Genomic DNA, 18,854 nt, shown 5'->3' on the forward strand with positions numbered 1-18,854 from the left:
TTGGAACATTTGCATACACATAATGAAATTTCTTGGGGATGGGACCCAAGTCTAAACACAAGATTGATTTGTATCTCATATACTACTTCTCCACAGGGCCTGAAGGTAATTTTATACACTCTTTTTAGTGTGTTTTGACTGATCTGTCCCATAAAGTCAAAATGTGGAATTTTTTTAAAATTTGAGATGTCCATGTCAGCGCTTGAAAATTTTTAGATTTTGCAGCATTTCAGACTTTGGGTTTTCAGATTGGGGATGCTCAACCTGTACTTAAATAAAGGTTTGAGAAGATAAAGCTTGTTTAGTGTTTAGCACAATCTCTTAAGCACATACCTACTCAATACCTGTTGAGGAAGGATGACAGGATTTGGACTTGAAGATGTTTTCAGAATAAATCAAGATCTGTCTTAAATATGGAATGCTTCTGTTTTCAGTCAAGAGGGAATGAGAACAAAACAGGGTGGTTTTTAAGATGTAAATCAAGAAATCCTAGAGGTGCTTTGTAACCTTGAGCAAGGTCAATTTAAGCCTGATGGACAAGGGAATGTTGGCAAGGGAGCCTGCAGCTTTACCCTGCAGGTGGAAGTGTATTCACAGGGCAGGAACATTTAGGAACATTCACGAACACCCTGCCAAGAGGAAGAGTAGTGGAGAAAACCATCTGTCTGAAGTCCTTTAAGATCCTTTAGGGCTACAAAGTGCTACTGCTAGCCAGGGAAACATGTAGAAAAAGGAAGGTATTCAGTAGTCAGGCCTTATATTCATTATATCACAGAATAAGCAATCAGGAGGTTTGAAATCAAGAGGAAGGCAAATTCTCAAACATGGCCAGCAGAAGTAGAGAGCACTGTTTGTGTCAGAAGGTTGGCAGGGGTCTACAGAAATGGTCAGAAAACCCTGAAAAAGGAGTTGTTCTTAACATAAAAAATTAACAAACCTTTGATTGTATCTAATAAGCCAAACTGGGCTTTAAAATAAAAGACATATTTCTCTAGTAATGAATTCGACTTTATTGCTGGTTTGAAGTCTAACTGCCGGGAGCCAGAGGCATTTGACAAATTTATTTGGCAGTGCAAATGTTGATATTATACTAATCTTAGAAATCATAACCCAACGTCTGCCCCTCCGATTTGACTATTTTCAGTTGCCTGACTCCTCCCTACAGTTCCTAATTTAGCTGCATCTCAGATGCAGGATGCTCTAGAGACCCTCATTCTGCCAGCTTTTTCCCAACCACACATTCTCCCATTTTAAATGCTCAAATGTAACTAAAGTGAACCCAAGTCAAGTTTTACTGTCTTGATTCTGTACATATCGGACCTCAGCTATCTCTCTGATCTCCTGAAAACAAATAGTAACACAATTAAAAACCTTATTTTCAATCCCTAAAAGAATCAATTCATGAAAAATCTAGTTTTGGTAACTAAATTCTGACAAAATAGTGGAGCAGACTAAAACTCAATTCAACTCATTAGAGTTGAATTGCATCCCCCCTCCCCCATAGAGTTACCAGTTCTCACGTAAGATGGGAAATAATAAAATGATCCCCTGCATTTACTGATCACACAGAATGACCATTTCCAGACATAGAATATAAATTTTACCTTTAAAATTAGATAAATTTCTGAAGAGATAATAGGTAATAGTTTCTTTTTGGCATGATAGAAACGTGTATAGAAAGCTGGGCTTGTGGCTCAGTGGCAGCACACTCGTCTTGTATGTGTGAGGCCCTGGGTTTGATCCTCAGTACCACATAAAAATAAATAAATAAATAAAATAAAGGTATTGTGTCCATCTACAATTAAAAAAATATTTTAAAAAAGTTCATAGATAGTGTTGATGATTGTATAACCTCAGGAATATACTGAAAATACTGGATTATGTACTTTAAAACTGAGTGTTATGGTATGTGAATTATATTTCACTAAAAGTTTCCTTCTTCACCTAAAGTTATTCACTCTGAAAAAGTTATTAATCTCTCCTTCAAATAAAATGATAAACAACAGAATCTTGCATAAATGATCTAGATTATCATAAAATGATGTTACAAATTTAGATGAAATATAATTTGGTAAAATTACAGATCTTCAATTTCAAAAGAAGTCTTTTTTTTTTTTTCTAAACAAAAGTACTAGGACTGTCAAGAAAAATGAGGGATAAACCACTTCAAGAAAGCAGTTAATATCTAATTTTGAGTAATTAATTTCAGTTTACTGTCATTTTAAAAGAATTTTTAAAATGTGTCAATTTATGCAAAGAAATCTGCTTATAAAATAACCTTAAAAAAAAAAAAAGTAAGGTTCGTATCCTCACTGCCTTGCTGCAATGGTTTACTTCAAACATGAAATCATATGTATTTACTTATATTTTTCAGAGGGGATAATACACATTGATTTGCTCATATAGGAATCTTAAATTTTATGGTAGAAAGGTTTATGTAGCAGCAGCTTCCACTTTTCAAACCCACAAGAGAAAAGGGAACACAGAATAGACAAATCAAATTCTCAGCTGGAAGAAGTCACACAGAAACCATGAACCTAACTTCCTGGGCCTAGGAGACAGGAGCTGCCCAAAGGCATGTGGCCAATCAGCAGCAGGACTAAACTCAATCCAGCTCCCTAGAACTGCTGCACTTCCCACTCTGTTCACCAGCCCTCAGGAAAGATGGGACTTCCACCCCAGGGCATCCAGTGCTTCCCACTGCCGCTCACTAAGCACCCAAGGTTACAAGGCCAGGACTAGAACATCTCAGCGCATCACTCAGGGCTCACCACTTTCATTTGGGTGTGGACTGGAGAGGAGATGGCAAAGAGCAGAAGCAGGCAAGAGGCCCTTTGTACTCTGTTCCCACAAAGGTTGAAATAAGGACGTGTGAATTTCCAATATTTAACAGCTGGAAATGGCAAAGTGCTCCAAATGTGATACCTGCTACAGATCAGGTGGACCCTGCCGCACCTGCCAGGTGTCCTTGTGGAGAGTCCAGAAGGTCTAGAGGCCATCTAACTTACTTTATGTTTCTTATAGAGAAAAACCATACTCCTTACTGGAAAGAAACATACCTTTTAGATTTATTGCTTGTTCTTGGCCTGTATTCGTGGGATTCATCCTCAATACCATTTTGCCTTTTGTACCAGTCAAACAGTGTTCGTAGAATGGAGGGAAGGCAGTACTCAGAGAGGGAGCTCATGGAGCTGATGACCTACAAGGAAAGATGGAGGCGACTGAGAGGTCTGGTGGCACTGACAATTACTGGGAAACTTTCCATTGCACAAATAATCTCAAGCAATATTCACTACAAAATTTGTTCCACTTACAGTTTTTTTTTCCTTCATAATCTTTATTAGTACATTCCCAAGAGCCATGTCCCTTAGCACTGACAGATGCTCCTCATATAATAATAATTTTACAGTTCAAAAAGTTAATTACTTTGACTCCCTTTCATTCTAGGGAATCAGATGTTAATTGCATCCAAGTAATTCAGGGAGCTGCAAAGAAATTATTTTCCTACATCATTCACCACAGTACGTTGTATTTCTTAGCTCTTCAAAAATTCTTGTTGTAACCTGGGTTCAATGGCACATGCCTGTAATCCCAGCAGCTCGGGAGGCTGAGACAGGAGGATCACAGAGTTCAAAGCCAGCCTCAGCAATGGCAAGGCGCTAAGCAACTCAGGGAGACCCTATCTCTAAATAAAACACAAAAAATAGGCTGGTGATATGGCTCAGTGGTTGAGTGACCCTGAGTTCAAACCCCAGTACCCCCCAAAAGCTTGTTGCATAAATAAGTATATTAATACAATTATATTAATTGTTTAAGTGAAATAAGAAAATCTACCCTCCAAACAAATAACCTAAGTGGTGATAATAATTATTTTCTGTCAATAAGCATTCATTTATTAATGCAAGTTATGTCCCAAATTAGTCTGAAAGTATGAATATATTAGAAAAATTTACCTCGTATTATTTTAAAGGCAAACTTCTTTAAACAATGTGCTTTCAACAGACTTATTATTCTATTTTCCTTATCTGGGAAGATTCCTGATCTTTTGCTAATTGCCACACATAAGAAAGAACTTCAATCCAGATCTCATATGCAAAAACTAATTTGAAAATGAATCAAACCTAAAACTATAAAACTTCTGAAGAAAACAGGAAAATATCGTTGTGACCCCAAAAGCAAAGTCTCTGACAAAACTTGATATTGTGAAAGTCATAATGAAAAAGCTTCTGCTTTTAGAACATACTGTCCAGAAAGTGATAAAAGATAAGCTACAGACTGACAGAAAATATTTATAAAACGCCGATCTGATAAAGGCCTTATATCTAGGACATGTAAAACCACAACGAGATGGGGTTTAAGTCCTTAATTAACAATCAACATAAGCAAATTATAATACTCAGTGCTGATGAGCAGCGATAAGATGAATGTGCCCATTGGGAAAAGATTTGACTTAACATATCTTGAAGGTAAATTGAAAATATATATCAAGAACTCAATAAAAATCAATCTCAAGAAGCCAACTCTTAGAATTTACATTAAGCATATAAATAAATATGAGCAAGAATGGTCAGGGCACCAATGCTTCTAGCAAACAAACAAACAAAAAAACTAAATGTCTTAGCTAGATATAAATGCCTTAATACAATGTGGAATTTGTTATGAAACCATTTTTAAAAATCACATTTCAAAAAAATATATAATGACATGTAAATGTTCATTAAGTAAAAAAAAAAAAAAAGAAAAAAAAATCACATGATCAATGTATGATCCCTAAGTGGAATATAAATAAAAATATGTGCACGTAAAACGTCAGACCAGGAGGAAATGCACCAACTCAGGGAGTGCACGTTGAAACCCGAGGTCTCAGGAAAGAGACCACCAGAGGCAGGGAAGAGGTGACAGCTTAAGAACGAAGGTAGGATTTTCCCTGAGCCTCGTTAAAGAAAGGGCAGAAATTTCAGATGAGAGTCAAGAAAGAAAATATGCAGAGACCCAAGGCAGGAAAACCTATGGAAATGAAGGTATGAAATAATTATTTGTTGATGATTCTAATGATGAATGTAGTAAAGTTGTGGAGAGCCTGGGTTAGGGTGGAGAGATGCAATGTTGAAAAGTTTTTCTCTCTAGAAAACAGGAAGTCCCTACAGATTTTTGAATGGGGAAATAAACCCATAAAAAAGGGACAGGGAGGTTTTATCTAGCAGTGCTGTGTGGGAGAACAAACACACATGTGCTGGAATTCTCTAGGCATGTGGGGATCTCTGCCTGAGTTTTAAGGCACAGAGAAGCTAACCGGGCTGGACTTACTTTCTTCTATAAAGCAGGAAACCAGGGAAGGGACCAGAGTGCTTTGTGTCAAGAGGATTTTCCACTGCCACCTTTCAAAGAAGCCCTGAAGATTGAACAAAATAATTATGGCCTTCTTCCTCAGATTCTATTTCTTGAGAGCCTATTGTGTGTTTTCTGTTATAACAACGGTTGTGGATACATGTAGAGAATTGTACCTGATCTTTACTTATGGGTTAGTAGAGGTTAGAAACAAACAGGCAACTGCATTCAGCCTGCACTATGAACCAAATCACCATTAGTTTTTTTTTTAGATTGAAAATGATTTAATCTTCAAAAAAGCCCCCTACCCCTTTCCCCTCATCCTGAGGCTATTATATCCATAGCCACAAAATCTTTTTCTGTCATAGATAAAATAGCAGTGATTATTTGGAAGAAAGCATATCATGATGTGTCAAAGGAGTAGTTCATTAGTTCTAATGATACTCCAGCACTTTCCTGGGCTTCCCCCCACCCCAAGTCATCATTCTCTAAATGTTTTCAATTGAGATTGGGGGCTGTAGCTCAGTGGTAGAGCGCCTGCCTAGCATGCATGAGGCCCTGGGTTTGACTTCCACCACCACAAATAAATAAAATGTTTTGAACTGATAAAGGAAGTTTCTTCCACAGATGCAAAAGGAATCAGAATTCACAGTCCCCAACTATGGTTTAATAATCTTAGCCAGGTGTGGTGGTACATGCCTGTAATCCCAGGAACTCGGGTTGAGACAGGAGGATTGCAAGTTTGAGGCCAGTTTTAGCAATTTAGCAAGGCCCTAGGCAACTTAGCAAGACCCCGTCTCAAAATATAAAAAGGGTTGGGATGTGGCTTTGTGATATAGCGTCCCAGTATCACACCTCCAGAAAAGTCTTATTTACTCCATATGTAATAAAATCCCAATAAAATCCATTGTAAGGGAAAATAAATTCTAAGTGGAAGGCTATTGGATGGCATCCTGGAACAGAAAAAAAGACATTAGGGAAAAACAAATGAAATACAAAGTATAGAACTTAGGTAACAATAATGAATTGACACTAGTTTCTTATTGTGACAAATGTACCAAAGTAATATAAGATGTTAACAATAGGGGAAGCTGGCCACTGTCTAAATTATCTTTGCAACTTTTCTGTAAATGGCAACCTATTCATTCTAAAATAAAAATTTTAAAGTGAACACTACTTTTAAATTTTTTTGTCCCATTTTTTACTACAGACCTAGAAAGGAGACAAACTTCTGATCCCTAAATATCTGTGGGTGGATTCAACTACTTCACTTAGGTGTTACCCTCACTCTCTGTGCAGAATGTCCAAAGCATTCTTCAAGCTTCAATTCTAACAATTTAAAACAGAACTTTTTTCAATCCATTAGAAAGTCACCATAAAGACCGTCTTGGTAGTAGATCTGCAGGGCATACATTCCAAGGCAAACACACTGAGACCATCTCAGGAGAGATGAAAGGTCAGCGCTGGGTGGACGTGTGTGTTTTTTCCATCTCTCTGTTACTGCCCTTGGAGGCCAGGCTTTCAGGAAGGAAGGGTGGAATCTGCAAAGACCTGGCCCTCAAAGCTCAGGAAGGGAGGAAGGTCTAGCCGGCTTCTTGGTTACTCAACTCCTTCATTTACGAGAAATAGAGCCAATGGAGGGATGAATTCTAGCTCTGTGCTGCTGCTGAAAGAGGGCAGGCCCACTACAAAGATGCTCTTGTTGCATTTAAATGATCATATTCTTCCACCATCGATGAGCTACGTACTGGGCAGCAGGAGGAGATGAAGTGCACAGAATCACAGAACTATTTCATACTGGTGTTTTCTTTTTAGGGGGGACAGAAGGGAATACTAAATGTACTTTGTAAATGTTCTGATGTTTACTTTGGCTTTTTATGTATAAATAAGCTAAAAGAGACTCTCCATTATATTGTAGCAAAGACACTGATTTTTCATAAGCATTTTATTATACTTGCTAAATGCAAAGAGGGAAACTTCACACATTAATATTTGAATAATTACTCAGTGGAGTCATTTCATATTTTACAGTAATAAGGCTGACTTGTCAAGAGTGGTGCATTTAATGAATAGTTTTAAAGTAATTCCACTGATGGCTAATTTCTCAAATAAGTTCAGGGAGCCAGGCAACCTTGTGGGTCAGAGTACCTACTGTGTAAGACCACAAAATACTGATATGATACAAATAACTATTTTTATTCACTCACATATTATACTATTATTATAGTGTTTGTGAATGATAAAAGGTACCAGACTTAAGAATAATTTATCATAAAACCTTAAAACTGTAAAAAATCCAAAAACCTATACATTTAAATATATTTTTTCCCTGCAAATAAGAAAGAGATCTTCATTTTGGATCTTCATATCTTGGTTCATTTTATGGAATACATTGTTTCGATGGAAAGTTATTTTTAAAAAAGCCGAAAAAGGAAAAGAAAAGCTGAAGACACTAGTATGTATATACCCAATTCAGTTTGTTTTGACTCTTAACTGCCTATATTTTTCAATTACAGATTTCAAATAGATTTTCAGTGAATTGCAGCATTAGAATCAATGTTCCAACATTATACGTCCACTTCTTCTTCAGGAAAATTATTACTGTCCAAGATGATGAACAGCTGTTTTAGTCCTACTGTAGATATATTTTACTATGCTTTCTGTTAATAGATGGCATTTTGTACACATTAAGAAACTAAGGTGTCACAAAAGTACACAACATGTAACATTTAGAAGAAAACCCAATAGAAGCTACTTAGCTACTTAGAGTGCTTGAGTAACTAATTTGGAATTTATAGAGATGATACCAATAAAGAATGTAAGTCACACTGAATTGAAATAGTAGAAATAGCTGCAAACTTGATGTTCTCAGGACCCAGTAGGTGACGACTGATTCACTTGCCATGTTCTCATAATTTCACGAGGGCACTGGAGAGATCAGAAGATCCTGAGTTCAAGTTACAGCTCTGCTCCTTATAAACTGCATGGGCATGGTACATTGCCTCTCTCAGCTGTCAAACTAGGCGAAGAATACTCATCTCCCTGGGTTTTTATGAGAACAAAATGAGATGCGTAGAATGTGGAGCACATAATAGACCTTCCAAAATGTCTGTTTTGTTTTTCCATTTCCAAATATTGAAACTGAAGCACAGACAACAAGCGACTTTGATGGAATCATAGGCTAAACAAATGACAGAAGATGACAACAGCATTTTATTCAGAGTTGGATAATTTTTTTTTTTTTTTTTTTTTTTTTGTACTAGGGATTGAACCCAAGGGTGCTTAAACACGGGGCAATATGCCCAGCCCTGTTCTTTTTATTTTTTTATTTTGGGGGGTACCAAGGATTGAACTCAGGGGCACTTGGCCATTGAGCCACATCCTCAGCCTTATTTTGTATTTTATTTAGAGACAGGGTCTCATGGAGTTGCTTAGTGCCTCATCCTACAGTCTTTGAACTTGTGATCCTCCTGTCTCAGCCTCCCAATCCTCTGGGATTACAGAAGTATGCCACCGTGCCCAGCTTTTATTTTATTTTATTTTTTTACTTTGGAGATAAGGTTTCACTAGGTTGCTTACAGCTTAAGCTGCTGAGGCTGGCTTTGAACTTCCCGCCCCCCAGCCTTCTGAGTTGTTGGGATCACAGACTTACACCACCATACTCAACATAAACATTGCTTTCTTGTTTTCTTGGGTGGGTGGAGTAGGGCGGAGTCACATGTGCCCCTCATCCAAGCACAGACTCTCAGGGCCTCCCTCAGAAGCGGTGTGGCTGTTTGTGTGCCCATGCCTGTCTGTCTCCAGTAGGTGTGAGCACATTGTCTGCTGCCTGGCACCTTCCAGATCCTTGTAATAGGTCACTGAGCAGTGCTCGTCCCTCACCAGCTCTTTCCCTCACTAGACTCATGAGAGCGAGGTAGCTAGCAGTACTGCAGGCGACAGTTCACTCTTAAGCCAACAGGAAATGACACTGAGGACAGAAACCAGTGACTATCCTGGAACCAGATCAACCATTTAGATAAAACTAGTTCTACTGCCAACTTACCCACACATCAGACTCTCAGGAATGTCAACCACCCTGAAAAAGTCTTGAGTGAAAAAGGGACCCAACCATTGTCACAGTGTTATTTTGTATTTCACTCAGTCTAAGTGGGTTCCATAAAGTGTGAGCAGCCCTCACTACTCTGCTGTCCTGGTTCAACTGATTCCCAAGTATCTGTTCTTGTTCCGGATGGCTTCTCAGTCACACGTGCACTGGTGACACCTCCTCTTCCTGCCTCACTGTCAGCTCTCTCCTTGCTCCCTGAAGTGTGATTTCGGTCCTCACCACACTGCTGACACTTATCTGAAAGGTGGCAAAGACAAACCCAATGGCCAACCAGTGGCCTTTTTTTGTGGACATTTCCCGAGGTCTCCTGTACAAACAACACTGTTTACCAGGTTCTCTGTGAAAGGCTCTCCTTTCCAGGATCCTATGCTGCTGACCTGTCCCAGGAAGCTCCCCGCACTTCCTCTTGTCTTCTGTGCAGTCCCTTATACAACTGCCAAAGCACTGTGACACAATTCACTGAGACAATAAGGATCTGGAGGCTAATTCTGATTGGCCTGGCACAACTCCTGTAGGGAATAATTACACTTTACTTTGCAAAGACAAAATAACTTCCACTTATCACATGAGACTATTATCAGAGGCAAAGTTGGAACAATACTTCAAAAACTAAAACATTATTTTGTGTACATTGTTTGTATTACAAATCCAACGCCCTCGATTTGAAAAGTCCAAAGTCTAAAATGTCCCAAATCTGAAATATTGCATGCTGACATGATGCTTCAAGTGGAAAAATTCCACAATATGAAACATCATTTCATGAACATAACTATGTAAAATGCATAAACTTACATTGAGGCTTTGTGTAAAAGATGCATATGAAATGAATTTCATGTTTAGACTTGGGTCCTATCCTAAGATATCTCATTATGTACTATGCAAAGATCCAAAGTCCAAGACATTTGAGTCACAAGCATTTTGAGTAAGAGATATTCAACCTGTAGCTCCCTCCTAGTATGTTTCCGTCATCAACAGACAATACATAAGCAATGGTCTAAAAGCCAAGGCAGAGAAAAATCAAGAGCACATGTGTGTGTAGCACGTGCAAGAATAAAGATTCAGTGATTTTTTTTCACAGCGCCAGTTTTCTTCTCTGAGTATAGATGTGTCTAATAACTAATGGTTTTTTAATCCATTCTCTACCAGGTTACACATGTGCTGGGGTAAGATTTATTTAAGAAGGTTGATTTTGTTTTTCTCTTTTAAAAATAGGTTAATGTGATATTTGAGCTGTGTTTGATCACCACCCACCCAGGTCCACCCTCCTCATAGGTTAGCTGATGTTTCATTGGAGATTCCGAAATCAAATGCCTCTACTTTTATCTTTAAAAGGGATAATTAAAATTTAATAACAAGAAAACCACTTGAAGGTAAGATGGCAAGCTCACCGTGCCTGTCATTGACAGACACTCTCCACAGATCACAGGAAGCAGCTCATCACTAGTGCTGCGATTCTATTCTAAGACACTGCTTTTTAATTTAAGCACTGCCAATCACAATCAGCCACTATAACTTAGGTGTGAGAGTAAATCTCCTAAAGTCTTTAACTTGAACCTGTCAACTATGAAAACGTACTCCACATGTCAAGGAACAGCCCCTGCAGCTCTTCTTTCTCAAGGCCACTTCCTACAAACTCCTAACTGCTTTCCTTTGGATCTTGCCTGTGTCTTCCATAATGTCCTATCTTCCATGGGCCCTGGAAGGCTCCCCGGATTTTTTTCACACTTCGGCCACCCTTTTTCTGGCCATTCCACCTCCTAATCCTAAACTCCTTATGCGCCCCTAGGATGTTCTCCATTCATGTATTCTTCTCTTTCTGATCTCTGGGTGTTTCTTAAGTGATCACCTAAATAAATGAGCCTGTTAGTTCTTCTGAGACATTCTACCGTCCATGAAAATTCATTGTGTGTAAGACTGATTTACAGCTTCTTTTCTTCCGTGCAAGTACAGCATTCCTTGCTCGGCAAACTCCTGATTCATAAATAATAATCCAGACTCCTCAGCATGGGTCCTGCAAGCCATGCTCATGGGCTGCAGGCCACCTTTCCAACTTTGTCCACTGCCACTCTCCATTACTCGTTCTTTTCATCTTCAACTTCTCTTTCAACCATAAGACTCAGGGCAGTCCTTTTTGGTCTTCTGTATAACAGACTTGATTGCTTTCTGGGACACACTCACTCCCCCTTCCTGGCTTCGTTAACTGCTTCCTTCTCCGAGTTCCTAGAGAATGTGATGGGTACCTCTAGTATAGCCTTTCTATTGCAGAATTCTTTGTGTAGACTCTTTTCCTTTGGGACTGGGAATTCCTCCAGGACAGGAACTCTAAAACTTATACGCGTACTTTGCACAGATTCTAGCATGTTTCAGGCACTCACTGTTGAATTAATGGAAAATTGCTCCAAATCATGGTTTCAAATTAAAAGTACCTTATGTTTTTCCTTCTCTCAACCAATATTGATTATTCTCCTATACTTTTGCTAATAATCATCCTTCCTTACGTGTTTCCTTTCCTGTTGTAATTCAGGCCTTTTTAGCCTCAAGTTTATTACTACCATGCTCCCTCAATGCCTCCAGTCTCCAGGGCTCTCTTCGTGAACACTGCCTCCTCTGGGTTAACATCAAACTGTCACTTAGATCACCTTGACAGTGGTATGTGGAGGAGGAAGTCCAGCCCCGGGGCACTAAAGTCTTCCACAATGTGATCCCTTCCTGCCTCTGCAGGCTGAAATTCTTCCAAACTCTCCCAGACCATAAGGGAAATTGTTACAATGAAAACCTACAGTATCTCTCTCCAGGGATTACCTTTTTTTAAAAAAAAAATTTTTTTGTAGTTGTTGATGGACAGAATGCCTTTATTTTGTTTATTTATTTATTTTTAATGTAGTGCTGAGGATCGAACCCAATGCCTCACATGTGCTAGGCAAGCGCTCCTCCACTGAGCGATGGCCCCAGCCCCCAGGGGTTACCTGATTCTAAGTCTAGTGAACTTTCAATGCCTTTGAACTATTTTAAAAATATTTAAATGGAAGATAACAGTTAGTAATGCAAAAGAATTCTTATCTATAGATGAAAAAAATTGCTGAGAGAAGGTTCAATTGACTTCTCTCCTCCATGGGGAAGAGGCCAATTTTGCTTCTGTGTTGCACCCTGACTTCACTGTCTCAGATTTATAAACATGTCTGCTTTTTGGATTTTCTCCTGAACTGGTTGTAACATCTCTCATTGATAAAAAGCAAAATAAAACCTTTAACATGTATTCATTTTGTATCGTTGTGAGAGTCATCGTTTACCTGTTTTTGAAGATTTAGCAATTCATACCTTCTGCCTGAATAATATACATCTTCAGTCCCCAAAGATAACTTAGAATGTCATTGTCTGTTCAAGGCCTTTGCAGAAAAAATTCGTCTGAAATGTGTCACGTTCCATGCCATCAATACTAAGCAAAATCCTATTGTTTTAGGTGCTTGATAAACTATGTTTCCTTTCAGAAATTTTTTTCCTACCATCAGGCCCTGAAGCCCCAAAAGGTCCATTGTGGCACTTCAAATGCACGTGAGCCCAGGCCAGAGCCACTTCTGGATTGGAAGTTTCTGGAATGTGGATCCCGTTCTCAGGGACCTGGGTTTCTGGGGAACATATTCTATGTCTCCTCATCCCACACAGAGCTGTGTGTGGATGTGTACATGCAGTTAGTAAATGTTTGCTAAACTGAAGACCTCCAGGACCTGGACAATCATTCATTCTCTTTACTTACTAAGTCTTCGCAGTCAACTTAGCTATTTAAAATATCAGTAGCATTATTCATCTTTAAAACTCTGCTGGGAATTGTCTTCCCGACTTTATTTTTGATTCTGTTCCTGGTAGGACTTTCTCACTAGCAGGGAATGGGAGACACAGTCCACATAGCTCTGGGCCTCTCCAGCCTGCTCAGAGGTCAAGTCACATGCCTGTCTTCCTAGCCTGGGGTCATCATTTATCTGATTACAGATTTCTTTTTCTTTTTCTTTTTCTTGCTTTATTCCAATGGATAGAAATTTGAATACAATGCTGAATAGGAATGTAGAAAGTTGACACCCTTGTCCCATTTTCAGTCTTATAAGGAGAGTACTTATTTATCTCTTTCACTAGACTAGGGGCCTCTCCGGTAGGCTTCATGCTTCCTTCAAGCTGTTATCCAAAGGTGGTTTAATACCAGCACTAGGATGCCTGTAGCAGGACTGCATAGGAATGGGTCAAAAGCATGTTCCCCTCCCTCCCCTCATTTTTTAGTTATAAAATACTCCATTTTTCAATAGATACATGGTTTCTAAAAGTAAAAAAAAGTTTTAATCTTTCTTACTGCTAATTGTGACCATGTGGTTAATATCTGACCAAATGAATATAAGTAGAAATGTCCGGTATAACTAATTTGTTTTTTATATAATTGTAATATTTTATATAATTATTTTTCCATTTTTCCTTCCTGCTGCCTGGAATACAGATGTAGTGGCTGAGTTTTCGCAGCCATAATGATCTTGAAAATGTAAGCAATATATAAAAAAGAAAAAAAAATTATATAAATCCCACCCAGACTGATTTCCTCCATACTTCTTGAACATGGGAGAAATACATTTTTATCCTGTTTAAGCCACTTATTGTGTCTTTGGCAGTTAAATCTAATAACTGATTCAGGACCTTAAGTCCTTTGCTTACTGAAAACTCCTCTTTGAATATTTACCACCCTGACTTTTAGCAAGAAACAGGTTTTAGAATAAAAAGCACTGGTGTTGTTACATTCAGAACACATGGATTCCAGTCTTGGCTGCTCCACATTTTAGTCACATACTCCACGTTTTAGTCACATACTATGGGGCAACTTTCCTGAGAGCCATCACCACTAAATGTAACAGTGTACAGATTGTTATACTTTATAAACTCTTTCTTTTGGAATTATTGGAAGGATTGACAGAAGTCAGATGAGCGGAGGCTTTCTTCTTGGTTTCTATTGCGAGTAAGAATAAAGTGAACGAAGCACAGATTGGTTAAACGGAGGGGGAACCTGCAGGATGAGGCCATGAAAGGCTAAAAGCCCAGCCCTCCACACCCTATTATTCCACAGGGACATTTAAATGGAGGATACAATACGCATATTCTTTCAACAGGGTACAGTTGTACCCTGTTTAAGGCAAGTTCTTCGCATAGTGCTTATCCTTTGCTAAGTACTGAATGTTACCATTTATTATTAATTCAAACTAGTCTATAGTCAATAGGATCTATGCAATCCAAGCTTCTCCAGCATGCTCTCTTCCTATACATAGAGTTCTTTGAGAATCCAGATTAAAATCCTACTGCTTGGAATCAAAGCAAGGGAAATTATATCATATAAATGTTTAAACCAGAAAACTAAGAGACTTGATACATCCACAGCCTTGCCAGCGGAACTGTGACTCTTATAATAATCTGTTGCTTGAAATGGCTTTGTCCTAATTCATTTTGTACTGCTATAACAAAATACCCAGGGCTGGATAATTTATAAAGAACAGAGATTTCTTTCTCATAGTTCTGGAGGCTGGGAAGCCCCCGGTCAAGGCAAGAGTAGAGCAGGTTCATCATCGGGTCTCTGCTTCCAAGATGGCACCTCGAATGATGTGTCCTTATGGGGAGAAGGCTAAAAGGGGGTGAGCTCCCTTGGTCAAGCTCTTTTATAAGGGCACCTACACCCTGTCACCAGGGAGCAGCCCTTATGGCCTAATCCCCTCTCAAAAGGCCCCTCCTCTTAGAATTATCACATTAGCAACATCTGAGTTTGGGCACAAACACAAACTGTAGCAGGTCTTTCAAAAGTTACTTTGCTGACTTTTCCTTCACTGAATCCACAGGTGGATCAACGTCAGCCAAGTTTCTCTGTGGCCTGGGAGTCTTGCTAGCTATTTAAAATGAGTTAGACTTTGTAGTGTATTCTCTGATGTTTCATGTGTGAACCATGATTTAAAGATCAGAGGGTGATACTCTGTGACTTAGGGAAAGTTCTCAATGACCATCTCATAATTGGTTCACACCTAAAGTGCCTTCAATATAGAGGACTATGTTACAGAACAGGACTTCTCCAGCTTTAAGGTACACATGGGCCACCTGGGGAACTTGTTAAGCTGCAGATTTGACAGCTCTCTGGTAAAGCCAAGAACCTGCATTTATAACAACACCCGGGTGAGGTTGACAATGCAGGTATATATGGACAACACTTGGAGCAGCAAGGTGAAGAGAAATCTAGTTAATTAAGTGTCAAAGTTGGGATTTAAGCCCAGGCCTGTTTAATCATAAAGGGTGTCTCTTCCCACACTGTTAAAATAGAGAAATAGAAAGCTGAGTTAGAAAATGCTGTGCTTAAGTCAAATTATTCGGCATGAATACTAAGTGCAATGTTAAAATTTAGAAGAACTACTTCCCTTGAGAACAGAGTCACAATCTGCCCCACTTCCAAAACGGTGACACTAAAAATCATGTACATATTTGCCAAGGGTCTCTGACTATCCCAGTACCCACCAGGTGACAACAATAACCGACAACATGACTAAGGAAGACAGCACCCTGACACCAAGAGATGAGGCCCAGACTGTTCTGGAAAACAGCCCGTTCTGCGAGCAACCACTCAAGTTCAGAGCCACACAGCCTGGGAGCCTGGCGCCGAGCATGAGCCTGTGAGCTCTCCCTCATGAATCGCTCATAACACACAAAATGAAGGATTTTGTATCTACAGTGTGATGTTTTGGGATTACATGAATCTGAACTTGCATAGCCAGAGATACTGCCTCTGGATTTCAGAGTGAAGGCAGTTTCAAAGCCTTATGGGAAGAGGATTTCTGTGTGATTTTCATTAGTCAATAAAAAAAAAAAACCCACTGTGGTAGATGAGGCCACAGTGCATCCAACATCTCTGACACTGGCACCAACTGAGGTTTTTGAAGAAGACATGCTGTCCTCTCTGTCATTCTGCTGAAGTTTAGCAAACAGCAGCAAACATCAGCTTCCTCTGATGTCCTTGACATCTGTTAATTTCAAGCTTCCCTCAACTTACAGAACCAGGATCTCTCAGAGCTTAACTTCTTATGTTTATTTTACACCGTTGAGAGTTGAGTGTCCTTCTACTAGTCTTGACCTATAATCAAAGGAGTCTCTTTGCATTTATTCTGTCTTAAATTATTTCAATATGTATTGATTTCTCTATTAGAACAGAAGTCCACTACTTTTATAATTATTGTTGAGGAGATTTCTCTCTCACAGGATGAATTAAATTTAACATTGATTGAAAATATGAATAAGCTCTAGTGCAAAGATCTGCTCATCACATGGTATCATTCATCTGGAAGAATCTCATCATCACATGGTATCATTCATCTGGAAGAATCTCAAGTTTTTAAATGGAATTTCCTTGAAGCTATCTTCTCAGTTTCTTTAATTCTGGCACACAAAGGGTTAGGAAACCATTAATTGAGGGCCTATTTGCATTACTTCTACACTTTCTAGTTCTTTCCAATTCAAATTAAGAGATATCTGCTGAAGATGTATAAACCCAAGTGCACTGCAGGACACAGTTCTTAAAACCACGCACTTGTGTCCTCTTTGAGGAAATTCCTTAATAAAACAATAGTGAGCATTTAGCCTCTGCCTTCCGACCATTTTGACATAATAAAAACGTATCACCTACTTGGTCAAACTGGGGGTCTTCTCCACGCTGCAGAGATTTTGTCAATGGCTTTTCCTACAAAGAAAAGAACATATGTATACAATAATTATTATTATAGAATTTTAAGCATTATAAAAGAAATATTATTATTATACAATTTTCTTAATATTTTTCCCTTTACAGAATGAGCAAGTACCAATATTTAAATGAGTGAGAACATCTCCCTTAACTAATCTGATCTTAGCATGTAGGGCTCTGATCACTTCTGTCTGGATTCTTAACCTCTTTGAGCAAAACATGAAGAATCTGAGGCTCAGGGGAATGCAAGTTAAAACTACCATGAGATATTACCTCATACCTGTTAGATGACTTCTATGAAAAAGACAAAACAGAAATAGGAATCCCTGTGTATCCCTGGTGAGAATGTAGATTTAGTACAGCCAAGTATGAAAGTTGTTCAAAAAGTTAAAAGTAGAACAACCATATGATTCACTAATTCTACTTCTGAGTATGTATCTAAAGTAAATGAAACCAGTATGTTGAAGAGCATCTGCATGCCCATGTTCACTGAGGCATTATTTATAATGGCCAAGATCAGGAATCAACCTATGTGTCTATCAGTGGATGAATGGAGAAAGGAAATATGGTACTACTCAGCCTTTAAAAAGAAGGGAATTCTGTTATGTGCAACAATGTGGATGAACTTGGAGAATGTTGTGCTAAGTGATAACAGCCTAACACGGAAAGATAAATGTTGTATAATTTTGTTTATAGGTGGAATCTAAGGGTCAAGTTCAAAGAAGCAGGGTAGACTGCTGATTGGCAGGGGCTGCTGGGGACAGGTTAGAAAAGGGGGAAGGGGAGATCCTGGTCAAAGAGTGCAGGATTTTAGTTAGGTGGAATAAGTTTTGGATCTATTGGATAAAATATTGACTATATTCAATACTGATATATTATGCTATGATCTGCATGTGCCCTCCCAAAATTCATGTTGAAAGTTAACCCCTCAGATGATGCTATTATGAGACAAGGCCTTTGGGTGGTGACAAGACTCTGAGCGCAGAACCATCATGGATGGAATTAGTGCCCTGGGAGTTTGCTCGTCTTCTACCATGCCAGGATTCAGCAAGCAGACCCAACCATGAGGAAGAAGGCCCTCGCCAAATCTGCTGGTGACTTGATCTGGCTTTCCAGTCTCCAGAACTGTGAGCAACAATTTTCTGTTGTTTAAAAACTACCCTATTTAAAGTAATTTGTTATAGCAGCCTGCATGGACTAAGACATGCTATATACTAGGAAATTGCTGAGGAACTAGATTTTAAATGTTCTCACCACACATACACAGATAAGTGTTTGAGGTGATGGGTAAGTTAGGGGAGATTTAGAACATACTAGAACAGTAGATCTGGGAGAGTCAGTGTAAAAATGTAGGCATAAACACAATAATTAGAAAAACAACAGAAGCAGTTAAATGTACAAGAAGACAAATTCAGCAATTAAATTGGAAAGCATTTCCTGTCTACATAAAGGATATAAGGTCATCTTCTGAAGTTCTCAGTAAAATCAACTAAAATACAAAAATGAAAATTAAAGAAGGGTGGAGAAGTGGCACCAGGTCTGACAAACATCCTTGGGATGAGCCAGTATGAACCGTTCTACTCCACATTTTCTTTATTCATCACCCAGCAGTGACTGAGGGTTCCCTTGTGTCAGATGCTGCCTGCTGGGTAGAAGGCTAAAGAATGTGACCCCTCC

At 38.9% G+C, this 18,854-nt stretch overlaps 1 protein-coding gene across 15 annotated transcripts in view; it reads right to left on the minus strand.

Moving 5' to 3' along the window:
- The window catches only part of Fry (FRY microtubule binding protein), a 409,821-nt gene that overhangs the window by 156,973 nt on the left and 233,994 nt on the right, over positions 1–18,854 (minus strand). For all 15 annotated transcript variants that reach the window (XM_076872110.1, XM_076872112.1, XM_076872111.1 and 12 more), the window contains 2 exons: positions 17,121–17,174; positions 3,060–3,199 (listed from right to left, as the gene is read on the minus strand). In XM_076872110.1, coding sequence (XP_076728225.1) covers positions 3,060–3,199; positions 17,121–17,174 — 194 coding nt within the window. The remainder of the gene's footprint in view (positions 1–3,059; positions 3,200–17,120; positions 17,175–18,854) is intronic.

This window comes from Callospermophilus lateralis, chromosome 12 (assembly GCF_048772815.1).
Source record: "Callospermophilus lateralis isolate mCalLat2 chromosome 12, mCalLat2.hap1, whole genome shotgun sequence".
Lineage (NCBI taxonomy): Eukaryota > Metazoa > Chordata > Mammalia > Rodentia > Sciuridae > Callospermophilus > Callospermophilus lateralis.